We start from the raw sequence: 19,906 nt of genomic DNA, 5'->3' as shown, positions 1-19,906 counted from the left end.
ACGATAAGTAATACCTAGTAATTAGTACTTATAATTATACTATTACTAGTCTAAACTAGTAATACCCGTATATTCTTATAATAGTAGTTAACTATAAATAACTTAACCTTACTAGTAATTTCTAGTAACTAGTAAGTAGGCGTACTATCTAGCGAAGCTTAGCTATAATAACTAGGCGTAACTAGTAATACTATATTAGGTAGATCTACGCGCTCTTAGTAGCTACTATACTTTACTAGAGTATACTAGTTATTAATAGTTATATTGCTAGTATTTCTAGGTTTTAACTAGTCGTTTCTATTATTACTAGTAACTACTAGTACTAACTATCTAACCTAGTTATTACTAGTTTAGCCTAGTAACTCGGCTAGTATTTTACTATATAATCTTAATTAAAATTACTAGTAACTTTTAATTATAATTAGAAAGAAAAATTTATATAAAGGACTAGTAATAACTAGAAGTTAGTAGAGTCTTATAAGTATATATCTTTAATATTTTTATTAAGTATAGTAGTAAAGGTAAAGTGATTATAAAGTAAAAATTTTATAGTTAAAATTACGCCTTAATCTAAACTCGTGCTAATACTTAAAATTATCGCTTTTTAGTGCTTTTCAAGTCTTTATAAATTATAAAGTAATAACAGCAAATATTTAGAAGAGTATAGAAGAGTATAGAAGTAGGGATAGATAATAATAATATATATAAAATTATAATTAGTTATATAAAAAGAGGAAAAAGAGAGAGAGAGAGAGAGTAAAAGTTTTTAAAATAATATCTAGTGTAGTTGCTAAGACTTTTTCAAAATCCGTTCTTTCCTTTAAAATACCGGTAACTACTAGTTATACTACAATTACGCCACAGCTCGGAAATTGGAACTGACCAACTCCGCGCTGTAGGTCCAACCAAGGGAACTGCAACCCCCTCCTCCATGCCTGCATCTTATCAACTCTGTCGACTCCACCGGTGGGAACAACCAAGGGGCCCAGAAACCGCGATCCCGAGAACGGGCTCCCAGTGTTGGAACGAAGTACGGAGTACGGAGTAGAGATCCGATACTCAGAACCAACGCGTCCAAGCCGGTCCCAGCCCGACGATTGATCGATCCCTCCAACCGAGCTAAAATTGCAGGGCAGAGGCAAAGTCACCCTTCTCCACTTCCAAAATCCAGCCTTGTCCGAATGGGGAAACCAAAGATCGAAGATTACTCCGTAACTCGTAGTGCGTAGCACAGTGGCCTAGTGCAGTACGTACTCCGTAGCTGACCCGGCGCTGCATGCTATAAATTGCAGGGCAAGCACTTGCGCCTCTGCTGGATGGCTATCTTGGGTTAGGACCACAGGCTCAGAAGCAGCCTTCTAACTAATCACTTGTTCATAGAGAAAGAAGCTCGCGAGGCTGAAGTCGAAAGGAGACCCCAGCTCTGTCTCGTTCAATTCGTGGAGCAGCGGCACTAAGAAATTCTTAGCTTGTAGCGCTGATGGCCACGTATGGAATAGTTGGATTAGATCCGGCACAAGTGGCACGATAACGTGCGGCGAGGAAAGGTAAGTGAACAACAGAGTGAAGACAGAAGCCGGACGTTTTGTATTGTTTTCCGGCCAGCCAAACAAGACTGCTACACAGCTACCGTAAGTTACAGTCAGCCCGTGCGTGGCTCCTGATGACTTTTCAGTCAAAGCCGACACCGATCGACCACCATCCGCGGTGGGGAACCACATCCCTTCGCGATTGTGTGGTGGTGGTCAAGACGCCTGCACGGAGGCATGCTGATCGCGACACCACTTCAGGTTCTTGAGGCTCTGAAGAGCGCAGAGTGATATCCTGGTAGAGTCTCCAAGGCCTTGGCAGGTCGATAGCCTGTGAAAACACCATCCGCTGGGTGTATCCGCCATGAAGCTCAAAAGGCACCCCTCCAAGGATTTGTTGGTCGTATCCTCCAGGAGCGATTTCCAGCAATCACCTGGTAGTTTCTTCATAAAAAGCGTTGTTCTTCTCATCCACCCTTCTTCATCACGGTATTCGCAGCAGCCTTGCCAAGGGAAGAATCAGACCCGATTTTTCCATCAAGCGAGCCTTTTGCGAGCCTCAGTGTGATCTTGTTCCGCTCCATGTCGACCACCTTCCTCATCCGCTCCAGATCCCCAACGCTCTGACCATCAATGTGACGAACATTTGACTGGCCATATGGTTTCTCGATGAGGAAAGTATCAGAGATTATCATGACATTCCCTGACCAGCGAGCTGGATGGGTCCTTGAAAGCGAGTCAAAAAGAGCCTGATCGACAGGGCTGGTGCCCTTGGGACCAACGCGGGCTTGAGCCGCTTGCTGCACGGCTATGTTTTTAGCAAGCCGTGCTTGAACGGCATTGGTATCGATCGCGTTGAAGGCCGGACTAGGGGCGGGCTCGGACGAGGACTGAGGAAGCGAGAGGAGTTGAAAGCTGCTGATTTGCGAGATGGGAATGATTCGGTAGATGCCGGCAGGGGCAAGAAGAGAGGCGGAAGTCAAAGACGTGCCTACGGCGGCGTTGGTGTTGAGGACAAGTAGGTTAGTCAGGGGATCGGCTGTGTAAACGGTGCCCTCGACGGTGGTCTGGATCGGCGCGGCTGTGGTGACACGCACTCTGTCGGACTGTCAGCAAAAGCCGACCAGCCATCCTGCACTTCTGGTGCTGCCTTACCGACTTCCAATAGCTTGCTGCAGACTCACATCCTGCGACACCGAGGACGCTGCGGGCTGAGATGGCTCGCCCTTGGGCAAAGCAACCGGCACTCTAGTCCCTGCATTCTGGCGCTTAGTGTCGGCTGCCATCCTCATGCAAGGCCAGGCTGTCCGTCAGGTGATGGGGCTATCACGACGATGAGTGTCCTTTTGCAAAGGTGCCGCAGGTGGCGAAGCTGTCCGTGATGAGAGGCGCGCACGAGGTTGATTGACAGCCTCGACTCGTTGTCGGTATGATGAGGCAACGACAGTCCTGGCTCGTGCCGGCAGTCACGATGCTCGCTTGCCCAAAATTCAAAGCGAAACGAATACGCCGGGCGCCAAGATGCGAATGGTCGCAAGGCGAACGAGGAAGCAAAAAAGCAAATTACAAGAAGAGAAAATGAAAAGCGCGGGTCAACAACTTCAGGAAGTTGATGAGCGCGAGGTGCCGCAGTTGACAGGTGCGGGTGCAGGTGCAGGTGCGGTTGCCGTTGGTGTTGCGCTTTGAGGCATGAACTTATTTCGCTAAGGGGGAACTACGGACTACGGCTTGTTGATTGGCTGGCCGGATCTAAGTTACACCGCATTCCGGAAAGGGGCCAAGCTCGGCAGCATCACTTTTTATTGACCCCGGCACAAGAAAGCCCAAATATGAACACTATCTATGCCGTGGATGTACACCCGAAACCTTACGAAAACGGCTGCGCGCAGTGATGCTTCAAGCGCGTCCCTTTATCTCATCCCTTAAAGAGACCGCCAGACTGATGCCTGTACGGATGCACAATGCGACTATGCGTTGTAAGTGGATGCAGACACGTTTCCACCACGACCAGTCCAGTTGACGTGAATGTGGTCGCCGGACTTGTACTTCTCGTTGGCGTACTCGGGCTTGATGACGAAAGTGTGAGCGCCGAAGTAATCACGTTGAGCTTGGAGCAAGTTGGCAGGGAGATCCTTGGTGCGGTACCCGTCGAAGAAGGCCAGAGCAGTGCTGAATGCAGGCATGGGAATACCGGCCTTGACCGCATATGCCACCACGTCTCTCCAGCCTTCCTGGGCCGAGTGGATAGCCTTGTTGAAGAAGTCGTTGAACAAGAGGTTCTCGAGATCGGGCTCGGCACGGTAGGCGGCCGTGATGTCCTTCAAGAAGACTGACCGAATAATACAACCACCACGCCACATGAGGGCAATGGATGGCTTGTTGAGCTTCCAGCCGTATTGTTTGGCAGCCTGCACCAAAGTGTCAGTACATATGCATTTTGGATGCAGCTTATTGTCAACTTACAGTCTGCATCAACATGAAACCCTGGGCGTATGAGATGATCTTGGACGCGTAGAGGCCTTGTTCAAGGTTCTTGAGGAATGCAGCACGATCACCGCTGAAAGTGGGCTTGGGACCGCTGAGGACTTTCTCGGCACGAGTACGCTCCTCCTTGATGGAAGACAAGCAACGGGCAAACACAGCCTCACCAATCAAGGTGACAGGCATACCGAGATCCAGAGCATTGATGGCAGTCCACTTGCCGGTACCCTTTTGACCGGCGGAGTCGAGGATCTTCTCAACAAGCGGCTTGCCATCATCGTCATTGAAGCGGAGGACATCTCGGGTGATTTCGATCAGGAAGGAGTCGAGGACGCCATTGTTCCATTTGGCAAACTCCTCTCCCATCTCGGCGTAGCTCATTCCGAGACCTCGCTTCATGATGTCGTAGGCCTGAAGTGGAGTCAGTGGTGGTCCAAGAGCACAGTTGAGGATCAATTCACCTCGCAAATCAACTGCATATCACCGTACTCAATACCGTTGTGCACCATCTTGACGTAGTGGCCAGCACCCTCGTCACCGACCCAGTCGCAACAAGGCTCGCCATCAGATTTGGCGGCAATGCTCTGGAAGATATCCTTGATGTATGGCCAGGCCTCCTCGTTACCACCGGGCATGAGAGAAGGACCATAACGGGCACCTTCTTCACCACCGGAAACACCGGTTCCGACGAATCGAATGCCCTTGTCGGCAAGGTATCTGGTACGGCGGTTGGAGTCGGGGTAGTGGGAGTTTCCACCGTCAATGATGATATCGCCCTTTTCGCAGAACGGCAGCAGCTTCTCGATGAAGTCGTCAACGGCAGGGCCAGCCATGACCAGAAGCATCATACGGCGGGGCTTCTTGAGCTTGGAAACGAACTCCTCGATCGAGTGGGCCCCGACAATGGACTTGCCTGCGGTTCATGTTAGCCCAAAATCGGCCCCGAACCAGATGTTGCAACTTACCCTTGGCCTCATTCTCGAGGAAGCGGTCGACCTTGGATACAGTACGGTTAAACGCAACAACGGTGAAACCGTGGTCGGCAGCATTCAAGATCAAATTCTGGCCCATGACCGCAAGGCCAATGAGACCGAAATCACCACTGGGTTCCGACTGCGCAGGGCCGACCTTGAGGCCAGCCAGTCGCGCTCTATAGTCAGCATCCTGCTCGTCAATCGGGGTATCACCAAGGAAATGTATGACGCTCAAATGAAGCTTGGAAAAATCGATTAGACTTACACTGGACCCGACATGTTGACGGCTGAATGGACTATTGACTTGGTCTGATAAGAAGGTTGGGGTGAAGTAGAAGAAGACTAGGGCTTCAATCGAGTCTCTGTCTAATGCACCGAAAAAGACGAGAGTCACGAATGGTTAGAAAGAGGAAAGGAAGGAGCGAGACGGGAATTGGCAGTAATTATGTTGATTAGAGCTGGCGACTGGATTACCGCAAGCAACGGACAGGCATTTAAACCCCACCAAACAAATTCTCGCAGACGGGCTCCATGGAGGGGCAGTCAAGTCACCTAGCATCGGAACCTTGGGCACTGAGTCGCCCTCTGCTGGCTGACTACTCAGGCCATGCCTCTCGACCACTCATCGAGGCACGGTCGGTTCCCCAATGAAGCGTCTACTTTACGACTGCGATTACGCAGATGTCGGGAATGAGGCTTGAACAAGCCAGCGACAACCCGCAAGAAAGCCATGTGCTGCTGGGATTCGTGAATAACCACAAGCCGGTTGAGTCAGCAGTGAACAACGGGCAAGCATTGGTGATGGTGACGCTGCGATTGCCGGGATCGCGGTCCTCAGCAAATCCGAAAATAGCCGGCCGGGTCTGCCACCACCAGCTGCTGCTGTCGGCCAATTTGTTCGACAGCTTTCGAGTTAAATGCCTCCCGAACTGACTCCGGCGGTGCACACTCTCAGGCGGCAACGAGGCTCATTTGAGTTGACAGTCGCCCTTGTAGCAATAATCGATGCGGCAGGTAGCAAACTCCGAGCAACCAAATCCTGAAACCGACTTTTGAAAATTTGCTCGTGCGGAACGACTGGGCCGATTTGTCCCACTAGCTCATACTAGTTCTGTTTTAGCGCCTCGCTACACCTTCCCTGCGTCGTTGGCCGATTCCACTTCCTGTATGCCTGTGTACTTGTGTACACGAAGTCTCTCGATGTTGCTCCAAGGCTGCGGTGATTGACCATTTCGAAAGTCCTGCGACAGCAACTCTCTCGCCCTACTTTCGCCGTAGAAAAGTACACATACGCATACGCACCATCAACACGCTTCGCGTCTCTGTGGCCTCGCAGCGAGGATCGCTTGTTGCGCTACAAGATCAGCTTCAGGAGGGGCACCTGGTACGTCACTGACACCAGCAATCTCAGTTCCAGACCACATATTCATCATGTCGTACCCTCCGCCTCCAGGTCTAAACACCGCTCAGCCTCCTGCGTCGCTTCCTGCGCGACCGCCACCTTCAGCGTTTAGTGCGGGACCGGCGTTCAAACCAGCTACGAACAGCGTAACGAAACCTGCGATCACAGCGTTTGCGCCGAGGTCGGTCGCGAACACCTATCGCACGAGCAGCCCAGCACAATTTCCTACTCCTCCTGCAGCGACTTATACCTTGGGAGCGCCATATCAACCGCCGGGAGCGCAGTCTCAATATGACTCTGCATACTCCAGTGCTCCCCAAATCCGCAATCCCTTCGTCGCGACGTCCGATGCTGCCTCGTCTGCAAATGCATATGCTGATTACGACGCCGAATACGAAGCTCAAATACAGCAATGGCAATCCACCTACATGAACAACAATGCTGGTAATGCCACTAACACAAAGCCTACGGCGGGGTCGCATAACATTTCGCCCTCGGTCGCAACCACGTCCACGTCCCAGAAAGATCCCACAACATATAGCAAGGATGCCACGCCCAAGACAGTTCTCCGTAGCGGCGGTGGGTCAACGTGGACCGACCCAACACTTCTGGAGTGGGACCCCGCTCACTTCCGCATCTTCGTCGGCAACCTCGCGGGTGAAACGACTGATGACTCTTTGCTCAAGGCCTTTGCGCAGTACCCCTCGGTACAAAAGGCCCGCGTCATCCGCGACAAACGAACCACAAAATCAAAAGGCTACGGGTTCGTAAGTTTTGCTGATGGAGATGATTACTTCCGGGCTGCAAGGGATATGGCTGGCAAATATATAGGCAGCCACCCCGTTACAATCAAGAAGGCGAATACGGACGTGCGCCCCACGACAGTGAAACAGAACAACAAAGGCAAGAGTGCTGGCGGACATGGAAAGGTGCAGAACGATGGAGTGCAGAAGAAGCAGCCGAAGACGAAAGGCGGACTGAAGGTCCTCGGCTGAGCCACGCGACCGGAAGGAAGAATGTGCGCCAAGGGTCTCAGGAGGAGACTGAAGTCATTTGACCTGGGCTTGTAATGACCGATCGAAGGCTGAGGCTCACAGCTGATACACTTGTCCGCTCCACGCCAGGGACGACTAGTCCGCAGCTTCTCAACAATGTGGATGGAATCGAGATATAAAGGAGAGAAGGACATTCCAGTACGACGATATGTATACCACGAGGTGGCTGTTTCAACGTCTGGGCGACAATATGGTTGGACCGAAGTTTGTCTGCCGCTCCAGGAATCCTTGTCTGCCTCATACTTCGCCCCAGCTTAGTGGGGCTACACTGGAATCTCAAGTTACCAGATTCGCAGAGCAGCCATCAACATTGATGGCCGGCCCACTATCCGAATCTAGTTGCTAGTACCGTCGAGGTCTTGAAGGTGGCATTGGTGCAAGGCCAACAGCTCTGAGCTTGTGGGGAGCAACAGATAGATGAAGACCCGTTCACATCTGGGGCAAACCAGCCGGTTTAGGGCTCCAACATCGAAATTGGACTGAGTGCTGGCCTTCCAGGATGAAGCTAGAACGGGTGTGATGGTGATGAAGAGGGGAGCGATGCTGGGGATCTCAATTCCAGGCTCAAGGGGAACCCTTTTACTATGTACATGTCAGGTGGCCCAGCTGAGATTCACGTTCCATTCGAGATGATTGGTATTCCACTAGCAGAGGCAGGCAATGCATAGTGCAAAAGGCATTTCCAATGGTCTGCACACCGATCCTCCTACCACCGATTCTGCGGTGGAGTTGACCACGCATTCGGAGGACTGTACCATAATACACGTGGCTAGTTCCGTTTAGTGGAAGGACGATGGGAGGAGACGCTCTCGGGACGGCCGTTCGAGAGAAACTCGTCGAGGGATCGGCGGCAATGCGAAGACACAACCCACTGCACACCGTACTTTGCTTCTGGTCTCTTCATATTTGTCCCCTTGTTGCCGACGTACCCATGGCCCATGCCATTGTATGGGAAAATCATACGGCGAGCCATTGAAACCACCGCCACTATCTGTGTAGATCACCGTATTCGGCCAGATCGCAGTTTTCAGGTCGGCATCACACCCCACCATTACTTGTTTCATCATATCGCGCTCGTTCTCGATTTCCTCCCGATGCAAGTTGTCTGGGAAGCGGACACTGCGGCCTTTGCCAGCCGCAAGAGAGCAGCACGGGCATGTCAGAAATGTCGAGCTGCCAAAAAGCGGTGTCACCACACCTTTCAACGTCCGCCAGATCAGCAAGCCGACACGGATGGGCTGGAAAGAGTACTGCCCAACCTGACTCACAAAGAACCCATCCGCTTTGTCGGTGACCTCAACCCAGAGTCGATATTGACCGATCTATCATCACGCAAACAGGGCACGCAACGTATCAGTAGAGTCGGTACTTGGATTGAACAGTCGCGAGATGTCCAGGATAGCTTGCCGCCAGACGACCTGGGGCCTCCTCCTCCACAGAAGTCAGGGGAGAAAACACCGCTGAATGTCGAAAAGTATGGCAAAGTGGAGGGCGGCCGCAGGACGTTGACTGGCCACCAACGGAACTATTTACAGGCTGTAGGAGCCTTCCGGGTTCTGCCAAAAGCCACTCAGGATGCCATGATTACCACTTACATCGCATGTTTTGATGGACTCCTGCCGATACTAAACGGCATGAAGCTACTCAAAGACTATAGCGAAGGCCGATGCTCAATATTCTTGATGCAAGCGATATGTCTGGTGACTTGCAAGACTGAAGAGGCGGCAGCGTACTTGCGACTCTATGATGACGGGCCACTTCTCGATCCAATCCCGTTCGCTCGGAGCCTGCACACAGGCCTGGACGCCGCAATGAAGGCAGATCTCGAACCTGACCGAGTCACGAAGATCCAGATCCTAACTTTGATGCATCTGCATAATGATGGTCCGGGCGGAATCGAGGACTCTTCTCTACACCTGTCCATGGCGATCCACGATGCATGGACCTCTGGTCTACACATCCACACCCCTGGAAGAACACTCAAAGATCAGTCAAGCATGCTGTGGTGGACCATCTGGACGCTTGACAAGATTAACGCTTGTCTAGGCGGTAGGCCGATCGTGATTGCGAACAGGGATATTGATATATCCCGCCCGCCGTTGGAAAGCACGATTCCAAGAAGTAATGTTATCAACATGTGGCTTAGGCTGGGCGATCTCCTCGATGACGTTATTGAATTCTACAGACCGACTGCAGACCCAGATTGCACTGGATGGGAGACAGAATTTCCCACGTACGATTCTCTGGCGGAGGGGATTGATCCCGACTTACTCCATGGGTCCGAACAAAGTATGTGGTCTTTTTCTACATACCACCACCACCAAGGCTTGCTAACGCTCTTAGACGTTCTGGAGATCTGCTACCTCGTCATCTCGATTCTCTCGTGTCGCGCTGGCGGTCCGACAACTGCAAGCTACGCGCGCCGTATTTCCGCCGCCAGCCGAATCCAAGACCTTCTTTCTGATGGCAAGCACTTATCAGTGCCACCACTTCCGCTCATTCCATACGCAGTCGGTCTGACGTTGACCGTGACCTATCGGGGCCTTCGCGACAACGCCTTTGAAGACGGTGAGCGGGCTCAAGCAGACCTGGCAACGAGATGTGAAATGCTAGAAGCGTTAAGCACGTATTGGTGGACAGCCGACGCCATGGCCCGGCTTGGAAGGAAAGCACTCAAGAGTCTCAAGGAAACGGGTGTGAGGAAAGCCAGCGTCGCAAATATCGCCAACGCGATGGAAGCCGAAGTCACTGCCTGTAAATTCGGACCTTTCGAGGGAAAAGGCCACCACCCTAGCTACGCTGCTTCTCCTGCAACAACATCTGGAAGCACGCGTGGTCCTCCTACAGTTGCATCATCCGGCAGCGGCGGAGGTAATGGACTGCACGTCCTCTCTGATGCCGCAGCCACACACTCCAATGCCACACCAGGAGCGGGAAAAGCAGTCTCTCCCTCCACCGCACGCAGCGGCGGCCGAAGAAGTCGCACCGCTGCTACACCGACATTAACAGGCACGCCAACTCTCGACTCCCCCACAACAACCGCTAACACCGGCACCGGCACCGGCACCGGCGCGGCCACTCCCCAACACGTAGGGAATAACTATACCTCCGCGTATAGCCAGGTCCCTGCCTCGAACGGCCCAGCCACCTACAACATCAACTCGAATCGACCCTCCAGGCTACCCATGCCGGGATATATCTCACTAAACGGCAACCCCCACGCCTCTTCTACTGCCATCTCGTCGCACCCATTCACGTCCGGCTCCGGCTCCATGGCCGCCCCCTTCAATCCCGCTGCAATGGACTCGCACCCTTCCTTCGAGCTCTACGACTCTTCATTCAACGACCTCGACAATCTCTTCGAAGGCTTCTTCGACCTCTCCATGCCGACGATCTGGCAGGACCCCTTGTTCGACGGGGACGCCTTCTCGAGCGCGGACCTGGATCTGGCCATGGGCGGGGTGGATACCTCGTTGGCAGGTGGCATGCATGACGCCACCACCGGAGGAGCAGGTGGCTATGAGACTGGCGCGGCTGACACCAGCGGTATGCTCGGTGGTGGTGGAGGGACTGGTGCGATGGGCGGTGCAAAGATGACAGGGAGTGTCACTACGGGAGCCCAGTCCGGTGGGGGTTATCCTGAGATTGCTATGCATTGATGCATTGACGAGGGCGAGCACATACGCATATGCTTTCGCTGGCGGGGGCGTTAGTTTACAGGCAATGGTTGGGCCACGCAAGCTCAGAATGATCCGGACATACTTACCTAGGTACTACTTTCGTAATTTCGTACATGCAGATACAACCGACGGCAGTTATGCAGCGTTTTGCGGTTCGCGGCTCGACGGGGTTGACGGATTGATGGATTATGGGTGTTTAAAGGTCGAGATACACATATGATGCAATAACGGTTGGTTGAGGATAGGCTTCTCTTTCTCTGCTATTAATACGCTGAAGCCATCTCTTTGCACTCATCTTTTTAGATTGGTGCTTTACTCAACCTCGCCCACCCCGCCAGCACCGACGCCCCATCGTCCAACCTCCAACATGGCTTCATCGCCTCCCTCTGCCAAGACCCCCTTTCCTTCTCCCAGAAGACCCTCAAGGCACAGCCACGGATCTCTCCCACCACCCCACTTGAGGACCTCCTCTTTGAACCTCTCGCCCGCTCGCCTATCGACTGCGCCGGCATCCTCTCCACTCCGAAACACGTCCTTCCACACGCGTCGCGCAATCGCCGTGTCGAACAGATACGAGTAGTAGCTCGCGCCGTAGCCGTGCAAATGCCCGAAGAACCCCTGCCAGCTCGTGCCCCACGGCTCGGGCATGCTGCCGAATTTGTTCCACACGTCGTAGTACACGGCGGTGGAGTCGTACCTGCCGGAGTTGAGGGCCCGGACGGGCCCGTCACCGTGGTATATCTGGTCGAGGATACTCATCAGGATCTGAGATTCGTTGCTCGAAGCGCCCTGGCGGGATGTTTCTCTGGAAGATTCCGACGCGAGAAGAGTAAGTAGTTCCTCCGGCATGGGGGCGTCGGTTTCGTAGTGGCGGGCAAAGAGTTTCAGGACCGACGGGTCTGTTGCAAAGGACTCCATGAGCACGGAGGGCAGTTCGGAGAAATCCGTGGCCACGCGGGTCCCGCTGATGCCTTGCATGGAGGTTCTGCCTAGGATGGAATGAATGGCGTGGCCCATCTCGTGGAAGAGGGAGATCAGGTTGTATTGGCTCAGTAGGGCGGGTTCATCGGCGTTGTGGGAATGGGGAAATCCACAGACGAGGGCGATGACGGGAATCTGATGGTGTGTGGTCCTCCCAGAGGCATCATCCGTGGACTGGAGCGTCGGCATACCATTGTTCAATGGCTCGTCTCGTTCGGCGCAGCCGCAGATTTCTTCGTCGGAGATTTCGCGCGAGCATAGGAGCGTGAAATGAGCCGGGTGAGATTGTTTCCCCGGACGGGAGAATAAGTCGCAGTACATGGTGGCGATGTGTTCGTGCTTGTCGGTATAGACGTCTAGGCGGCGCACGTCGGGGTGCCAGATTTCTCCCTGGGCGGTGTCTTTCGGGACAAAGCGCACACCATAAAGCGCGTCGAAAAGACTAGAGAGACCTTGCATCACATGCCCAAGGGCGAAGTACGAGCGTGCGCTCTCTTGTAAGCGCGATTTGGAGGTTCGTGGTCCGGAGGCGCCTTCCATCTGATGCAATTTGGCGAGCAAATAGTTGTGGTCCCATGGATCGAGGTCTTTGGCGCTCGAGTCCATTTTGCGTTTGAGGTCCAAGAGTGGTGCGAGCTCTTTCTGGACATGGATCTTGTTGTTTGCGTTGATCGACTCGAGAAGGTTGTTTACTGCTTCTGGGGTCTTGGCCATTTTCTCGACCAAGGTCATTTGCGCAAAATTGTCGAAGCCCGTGAGTTGGGCGAGCTGAGCTCGACGGAGAAGCAGCTGTTCCAGAGTCATGATGGTCTTCTCCGAGGCACGTCGTTCGGCCATGTACATCTCTTTCCGGGTTGCAGGGTCCTTGGCCGAATGGAGGACCATCTTTGACCATCTGCTAGAAACTGGAATCTGAGCTCGTTCGCGGTATTTGAGGCTTTGAATCATGGTAGGGTCTAGGCCATCCAGTTGCCGTGCTGAAAATGATACATACTCCTTCGCGTGGTCCATCTGGTTGATGAAGTCGTTTCCGAGCTGTACAATGTCGTTCGAAAGCGACACGAACTGATGCCTCTGCTTATCTGGAAGATGAATTCCAGACTTGGCAAAATCCCTCATCAGGAGCACTGCAACCATTTTCTCTTCCTCGCTCCATTGTGACCGGACTTCTGGCATGTCCCAGGCTTTTTTGAGCTGCTCATTCAACCCAGTGGTCGTGTTCAACTCGTTCATGTACTGGAACATGAGAGAATACGAAGCGGATGCAGCGGCGGCAACGTCGGCGCTGGGGTGTATGCTCCTGATGAAGTCTGACAGGTCTATGACTCGACATAGCAGGTCGCTAAGACGATCCAAGTCTCTAGGGATCGTCTTGTATTCCTCAACTGTCGAAGCAGCGAGTGTCCTCTCTACCAACCTCTTGCATTGCACAACCGACGTCTCCGCAAACTTCTGAAAGCCTTTAGGGTTGGTCAGGAGTGTATTTCCTATCAAGCCGGATCGTCGTGCAGGGGTGGCCTTGGACAGGCTTCGCCGGTTGAACACCTCGCGCAAGAGATCATTGTCGCCTTTGCTGTGAGCAGAAGCGTTCCCATTCAGGTACGCAGAACGAAAGGTGTTATCGGCGGTTACAACGCCAGCAGCTGTGCTGTTGTACCTTTTCTGCTTGCGGAGGCACCTGGCACAAGTCCATGGCTGTCGCCGCAGCAGTTTGTGCATAATACAACCAGCCCTAGAAGCAGGTTCACTCTGTCACACGGTAAGTGTTACTCTACCCTCGTCTGCAGGTTGATTTTCGCGCGTTATCAGACCCTTGCGACTTTTGATCGCGCAGGCGCGAAATGACGTGACTTGCGGTATCGGCGTAGGTGGAACATTGTTGTTCCAGCGCCGCACTCTCGGGGCTCTTCCACCGTTGAACGCAGAGACACTATTCTTATTATAGGAGAGGCATACGTAGGCCAGCATTCACCTCACCAGGCCTGACACTTGCTTTTCTAGCGCTTGTTTCTGGCAAGGGTGTACAGTACAATTTACAGCGTTTTTGGACGATGGAGGCCCCCAGCGTCGCTGTAGGAACCGTCGCGATCGGCGACATCCACACGTCCGCTCAAGCCGCTCTCGCGCTCGGGTCGAGAACCCCTCCATGCTGAGCTCTCCGAAGTCGACCTGGCGAACGCCCATGACTTCGAAGCCATCTTTCGTACACCGGGGTTGACGACTTCCTTGCGTACCACGTCATGCTGGCGGACAGGAGGCTGAAGTCCGCAAGAGTCTTTGGAGCTTCCTAAAGCGGCTTCGCCACGAGACCGAGCCGCGCAGCTCATGAGTAGATGCCCCGTGTGTCAGCCAGACAATTCAGCAGAAGTCCCAGCAGATGGGGATTATTGGTAATTTGCAGCACGCGACCGAGGCGCTTGCCTGGGGGGCCGGGCGATGAGACAGCAGCAGGGAGGTGTCACGACCGTGGCCAGAATTCCCATATCACAGGAAATTTGTTGATGGTGTTTTCGTTGACATGACCTCCGGAAGCTGATGAATGGAGAGGATACAGCAAATCAGCAGCCTGCTCCATTAAGGAACCTGCTTTCTCTGAGGCTTCTTCAATCTCAAGGGGTCTTCTCCACCCAGGAGTCTTTCGTATTCATGGGAACTATGCCTTCTCCTTGCGAACTGTCGTCCAATGCGGTAAAAGCGTGACATTGTGTGAGAATCGCGCTCCCACATTTTGATCGGCGAGATTGGCCTACACGGGGACGAGGCCATGTTCTTCATAGCAGTTGTTCGAGATGAGGTGAAGACACCGATGCCAAGCCCTATGCCGATTGGCCCCAGCTGCGTCAGAGCTCCGATGCAAAGATTCTTGAACCGTTCCTTGCGAGCATGCGCCCGCAGCCACGACTGCTCAACAACCCAACAGCATGGCACGGATAAGGATGCTGCGAGCTGTAAGTTCTCCTGATTGAGCCAACTGACCTCGCTAACGACCAGGACAGTCGCGTCAAGCCGCAATATTTGCCGTAGGAGCAGCAGCGGGCACTCAAGTTTCAGCAATCCCGTCGCCTTTCCGCACAGCCTACGCTGAAGCTCCCTCTAAAGACGAAGTGCGGAACACCGTATGGGCGAATATCATGCAACTCTGCTGACTCTCTGCCAGCTCCCCGAGAAAAAGCCCATATACTCCCCATACCCAGTCGCGCCCACCACCCCCCAACCGTCGGCCACTTCACCCGTGTCACAACCTAACCCTACCTCACCCACACCAACGGACAGGCTCGCAGAACAGGTAAAGAATGCTCGGATCTTCCTCTACCATCATTCTCTCTCCGCCGAGACATCCTTCAACAACTTCCTTACCTGGGCGTTCCGCAAGGAAACAGACTTCAGCAACACCATCGCATCATTAGCTCCTAAGCCGGAGACAGGAGAGCAACTCCTCCCGGGAGCCATTTACGTCCTTGTCGCGACGCTTACAGGCTCGATAATCTCGCGGAACAGAGGTATTATCCTGCGATCTACATTCCCACTGGCCGTGGGTATTGCCGCGGGCTGGTATTTGATCCCCGTGACCATGCGGAACACTTCACACTTGATTTGGGAGTATGAGAAGAGAGTGCCCGTGGTTGCTGATACGCATACGCAGATCAGCGCGCTCGTGCAGGAGGCGTGGAAGCAGACGCGGGGCATCACACAAGAGGCCGTCGAATGGGCAGATGAGAAGACAATTGAGGCCAGGAAAAGCGTGGAGGATTTGGTCTCCAAGGGGAAATAAACAGAGAACACCAAAGTGCGGTTCGCAGACGGGTCCGCCGGCTTGTGTGGCAGACCGCTGCAGCCAGGCGAGCTGGGGCCACTGACTTGCCATATGTACAGAAACCAGGCGTCTGGTCTTTTCATGAGTATAAGCGCCTACTTGTCGTCAATGCCCAGTACCTATTGCGTGATTACCTCGCCGCCGATTATTTGTGACTCCGTGTCCTTTGACTGACTGTGCGTGTGTGAAAATCCATGAGAGCCAAAAGTGTGGATTTGAAACATGAGAACCGTGACCCTGTTCGTTTAAACTCGCAGAACAATGAGTCTACCACATCTTGTCTCGTGGAGAGAAATGTCCGTCCTATACCTGGTCCTCTGAAATCGTATGCCGAACGCATTTCAAGTGGAATATCCTTCCGCCACCAGCTTCCTGCACCACCCCGGTCAAGACTTTACTCTCCGATTCGAAACCTGACACTCCGTGTTGATATGCCTGCTGCCCATCCGTCGCGTCGAGATTCTGGCGGAATTTCACAAGATACGGGTGAGAGCCCGGACGTTGAGGTGACGTCCTCATCACCTTACCTTTCAACATGAATCTCCTTTCAACAAATAGGCACTAGTTCTCCAGAAGTCTCCGCCGGTTTGCGTCCTGTCTCGGCACCCTTTAAAAGGACTGCCCGACGAGCTATGAGACGTGTACCCAGAGACGAATAAATCTTGACTGATCCCTTGAGCTTACGTCTCAACTCGACTCCTCGACCGGCGCAGATCATAGTGCCCTTGTCGGCTCGTGCTATTTCTTCTGGGCCGTGCTTCCAGATTTGGTACTCCAATAACATCCAACGACCACCCGTTCCATGCCACGTCAAGTCGTGAACAACGTATCCTCCTCCCTCAAATACTCGCCCACATCGCCCTGTCTGAAGGCCACAATATTCGTAGGGTCCAGCTTCCTCGCCTCGGCCGTACTCTTAGCAGTCACGCCAAAACCGAGGGGCGTATCGTCCATGGCGAAAACCACGACGCCCGAATGTTCAGGACAGTCTTCGCTCCATCTTCCGACATGCGCCTTGAGGACGTGGCCGCCGTACAGGAAGGGCATCTCTCCGTTCGGTTTGATCCAGAGCTTGTATCGCGCATGCGGGGCGATCACGTCTAATGCGGTGATGTGTAGTCGAAACTTGCCCGTCTTCGTAAATTTGCCGATACACGTGCCCAGGGAGAGGAGGTTGTCACGGGCGATTGAGGTGGCGAGGTTCGCGAGGGAGAGACGCACGTAATAGACGCGGGATTCGTGCAGGCGGAAGACATGTCTGTCGTCTTTAGAGGAGGACAAGGAATCGGAAGGTGCAATGAGTTGGGTGAGCGAGCGGCCGGTGTAGTTCGCCAATTTGGTAAAGAGAGTCTGAGTCTCCGTGTCGGTAAGGGGCCGCATCTTGACTGTGAGAATGCAGAGCAGTACGGGTCTATGGAGAGCTGCTGGACTGGCGGTCGCAAGCAAAGGCGTGACTGAATAGGAATCCCGATTGTCGCATATCGAACGACAAAATAATTTCTGCGGGGCGGAAAATCTTCGGGCAAACTCTTGTGGAAATTTTGATGCTCGACTTCGCATGCTGTTGCAATGAAGCGACGGGCTCTCTTCTCTACGGGCAGATACAGCCATGGGTCACGGACGGCCTGCAAAGCGCAGGCGGTTGACGCCGCCGATCGACGACAGTAGAGTCTCCAAAACTGTCAAGGCAGCCGACCTCTTCAACCGAGTCGCGGACTGGGACCTCGAGCAAGAATATGAAGAAAGATCGCGGGGCAAGAAGACCAAGGAATCAACGAGGCTACCTATCAAAACCGCAGAAGGGACGGTCAGACAAGTCCAGGCGCCGCGCGAGGACGAAGATGCAGACTCGGACAGTTTTCTCGGCTCCGGCACCGACGAGGAGGCCGCAACCGCTCAGCAATCTACGCCCCCCACCGACCCTGAACCACAATCTGTACCGGTAAAGCAACAAGTTCTGTCGGCCAAAGAAGAAATCGCCCGTCTAGCGACCCTTCTCAACGAGGATCCGGAAGAACACTCCTCATCATTCAAAAAGCTGGCCCAACTCTCTATGCCCACATCTCCCGTTGCGGTGCAGAAACTCGTGCTCGCGGCCCAAGCAGCCGTCTACAAGGATAACATCCCCGGGTACCGAATACGGAGCTACAAGGATGAAGAACTGGGGAGTAAAATCTCCAAGGATGTGCGCAAGACGAGACAATACGAGCATTCCCTGGTTACAGGATACCACGCCTACGTGAAACAGTTGAGCAGTCTTGCCAAGAACCGCAAGGGCGACGTCGAGCACCGGTCGTTGCGGAGCGTGGCGATGAACTGCGTGTGCACGCTTCTCCTGTCCGTCCCGCACTTCAATTTCCGCACAGAGTTGTTAACCGTCCTGGTGCACGAGCTGTGCAGCCGCGAGGCCACGGCCGAGTTCAGCAAGTGCATTGACACGCTCGAGAAATTCTTTGCGAACGACGAAGACGGCGCGCCCTCCCTCGAAGCAGTCAGTCTGCTGACCAAGACGATGAAGGCCAAAGATTATCGCGTGCGGGAGGAAACGTTGAACACGTTCTTCCAGCTGCGCCTGTTGTCGGAACTCCCGCCCGCGACCAACACAGACGAAGGGGGCGCAGACTCTGCAGCGTCCAGGATCCACGGGCGGAAGATCAAGAAGGAGAAGTCGCAGCACGTGACCAAAAAGGAGCGCAAACTGCGCAAAGAACGCAGAGCCGTCGAGAAGGACATGGCCGAGGCGTCCGCGCTGGTGAACCACGAGGAGCGCGAGAAACTGCAGTCCGAGACCCTCAAGCTCGTCTTCGTGACGTACTTTCGCGTCCTCAAGCAGCGCGTCCCCTGGCTGATGGGCGCGGTGCTCGAGGGCCTGGCGCGCTACGCCCACCTGATCAACCAGGACCTGTTTGGCGATCTGCTGGAGGCGTTGAAGGAGATTGTCGCCAACGCCGAAGCCGCCGACGGGGCTTTCACAGACGAGGCGGAGGCACTCGACGCCGACGGCGCCACGCTGCGCAACCTGACTCGCGAATCCCTCCTCGCCACGCAGACGGCCTTTACGCTCCTCTCGGGCCAGGACGCCTCCCGCGCGGCCTCGGCCTTGAATCTCGACCTCAGCTTTTTCACCGCGCACGCCTACCGCGCGATATACCCGCTCGGTCTGGACGCAGACATCGAACTCGGGCCGAAATCTTTACGTCTGCCGGATCCGCATTCGCCGAGCCGCAACGGCGGTGATGGCAACGGTAGCGGCAATGGTATCAGCAGCGGCAACGCAAATGGCAACGGCGGTGGAAGGAGCATGATGAAAGTCAACATCAACATCTCGACCCCCATCCTCCTACTCACGCGAGTCCTCACCTCCATCTTATTAACTCCCTCCTCCCCTCCACCCACACTCACGGCGTTAGCCTTCTTCAAGCGCCTCTTGACGGTCTCATTACAACTGCCCGAGAAATCGTGCCTCGCGGTCCTGGCCCTGCTGGGCAAGATCGCGGACAGACATAGCCGCAAGGTCGAACCGCTGTGGTACAGTGATGAGCGCAAGGGGGATGGCGTGTTCAACGGGGGTAGTGATTCTGTCCAGGGGACGAATGTGCTCAGCGTGGGCACTGGGGTGTGGGAAGTGGAGATTCTGAAGAGGCATTTCTGTCCCAGCGTCAGGGAGGCCGTGGGGAAGGTTGAGGCTGTGGTTAGGGATTTGGGTCGTGAGCACTGATATTGGTGTGCATGAAGGTGCTTCGAGGGTGAGGGTATATGTTGGGGAGGTTGAGGCCGTGGTTAGGGGTCGCCAGACGTAGCTCAGGTTCGTAGGGACTTACAACAGTTTGATGACTGAATGAAAGTGCTTTGATGATCAGGTACCTAGATGTCTAGTCAAGCAAGTGTGGAGTCACGTTAACAATGGGCTGAAATGCCATGCGAGACTCACCCAGACGATATGCGGTGGGTGTGCAGCATTGGAAAAGGTCGCACTCGACTCAGGTGAGA

General features: G+C 53.8%; 8 protein-coding genes across 8 annotated transcripts; 4 read left to right on the top strand and 4 right to left on the bottom strand.

The window, feature by feature from the left end:
- Nucleotides 1-1,996: 1,996 nt before the first annotated feature.
- On the bottom strand, nt 1,997-2,815 carry A1O7_01003 (uncharacterized protein; the record flags this gene model as incomplete). Its single annotated transcript, XM_007755042.1, has 2 exons — nt 1,997-2,627; nt 2,685-2,815. The coding sequence occupies 2 exons, from the start codon at nt 2,813-2,815 to the stop codon at nt 1,997-1,999; spliced, it is 762 nt and encodes a 253-aa protein (XP_007753232.1).
- Nucleotides 2,816-3,496: 681 nt separating this feature from the next.
- On the bottom strand, nt 3,497-5,263 carry A1O7_01002 (6-phosphogluconate dehydrogenase, decarboxylating 2; the record flags this gene model as incomplete). The annotated part of the gene is made up of 5 exons (XM_007755041.1): nt 3,497-3,937; nt 3,993-4,421; nt 4,472-4,923; nt 4,976-5,160; nt 5,250-5,263. The coding sequence occupies 5 exons, from the start codon at nt 5,261-5,263 to the stop codon at nt 3,497-3,499; spliced, it is 1,521 nt and encodes a 506-aa protein (XP_007753231.1).
- A 1,152-nt stretch (nt 5,264-6,415) lies between these two features.
- On the top strand, nt 6,416-7,381 carry A1O7_01001 (uncharacterized protein; the record flags this gene model as incomplete). The annotated part of the gene is made up of 1 exon (XM_007755040.1): nt 6,416-7,381. The coding sequence occupies one exon, from the start codon at nt 6,416-6,418 to the stop codon at nt 7,379-7,381; it is 966 nt and encodes a 321-aa protein (XP_007753230.1).
- A 1,154-nt stretch (nt 7,382-8,535) lies between these two features.
- A1O7_01000 (uncharacterized protein) lies at nt 8,536-11,100 on the top strand (the record flags this gene model as incomplete). The annotated part of the gene is made up of 2 exons (XM_007755039.1): nt 8,536-9,730; nt 9,785-11,100. 2 exons carry the CDS (start codon nt 8,536-8,538, stop codon nt 11,098-11,100), a joined length of 2,511 nt encoding a protein of 836 aa, XP_007753229.1.
- Nucleotides 11,101-11,433: 333 nt separating this feature from the next.
- Nucleotides 11,434-13,821, bottom strand: A1O7_00999 (uncharacterized protein; the record flags this gene model as incomplete). The annotated part of the gene is made up of 1 exon (XM_007755038.1): nt 11,434-13,821. One exon carries the CDS (start codon nt 13,819-13,821, stop codon nt 11,434-11,436), a length of 2,388 nt encoding a protein of 795 aa, XP_007753228.1.
- A 1,202-nt stretch (nt 13,822-15,023) lies between these two features.
- Nucleotides 15,024-15,874, top strand: A1O7_00998 (uncharacterized protein; the record flags this gene model as incomplete). Its single annotated transcript, XM_007755037.1, has 3 exons — nt 15,024-15,050; nt 15,099-15,218; nt 15,260-15,874. 3 exons carry the CDS (start codon nt 15,024-15,026, stop codon nt 15,872-15,874), a joined length of 762 nt encoding a protein of 253 aa, XP_007753227.1.
- An 852-nt stretch (nt 15,875-16,726) lies between these two features.
- A1O7_00997 (60S ribosome subunit biogenesis protein NIP7) lies at nt 16,727-17,296 on the bottom strand (the record flags this gene model as incomplete). The annotated part of the gene is made up of 1 exon (XM_007755036.1): nt 16,727-17,296. One exon carries the CDS (start codon nt 17,294-17,296, stop codon nt 16,727-16,729), a length of 570 nt encoding a protein of 189 aa, XP_007753226.1.
- A 229-nt stretch (nt 17,297-17,525) lies between these two features.
- A1O7_00996 (uncharacterized protein) lies at nt 17,526-19,634 on the top strand (the record flags this gene model as incomplete). The annotated part of the gene is made up of 1 exon (XM_007755035.1): nt 17,526-19,634. The coding sequence occupies one exon, from the start codon at nt 17,526-17,528 to the stop codon at nt 19,632-19,634; it is 2,109 nt and encodes a 702-aa protein (XP_007753225.1).
- Between the last annotated feature and the right edge of the window lie 272 nt (nt 19,635-19,906).

The sequence above is a fragment of the Cladophialophora yegresii genome (assembly GCF_000585515.1).
Source record: "Cladophialophora yegresii CBS 114405 chromosome Unknown aczIN-supercont1.1, whole genome shotgun sequence".
In the NCBI taxonomy this organism is placed as follows: domain Eukaryota; kingdom Fungi; phylum Ascomycota; class Eurotiomycetes; order Chaetothyriales; family Herpotrichiellaceae; genus Cladophialophora; species Cladophialophora yegresii.
Note: the sequence above shows the minus strand (reverse complement) of the source record. Positions and strands in the feature narration are given on the sequence as shown.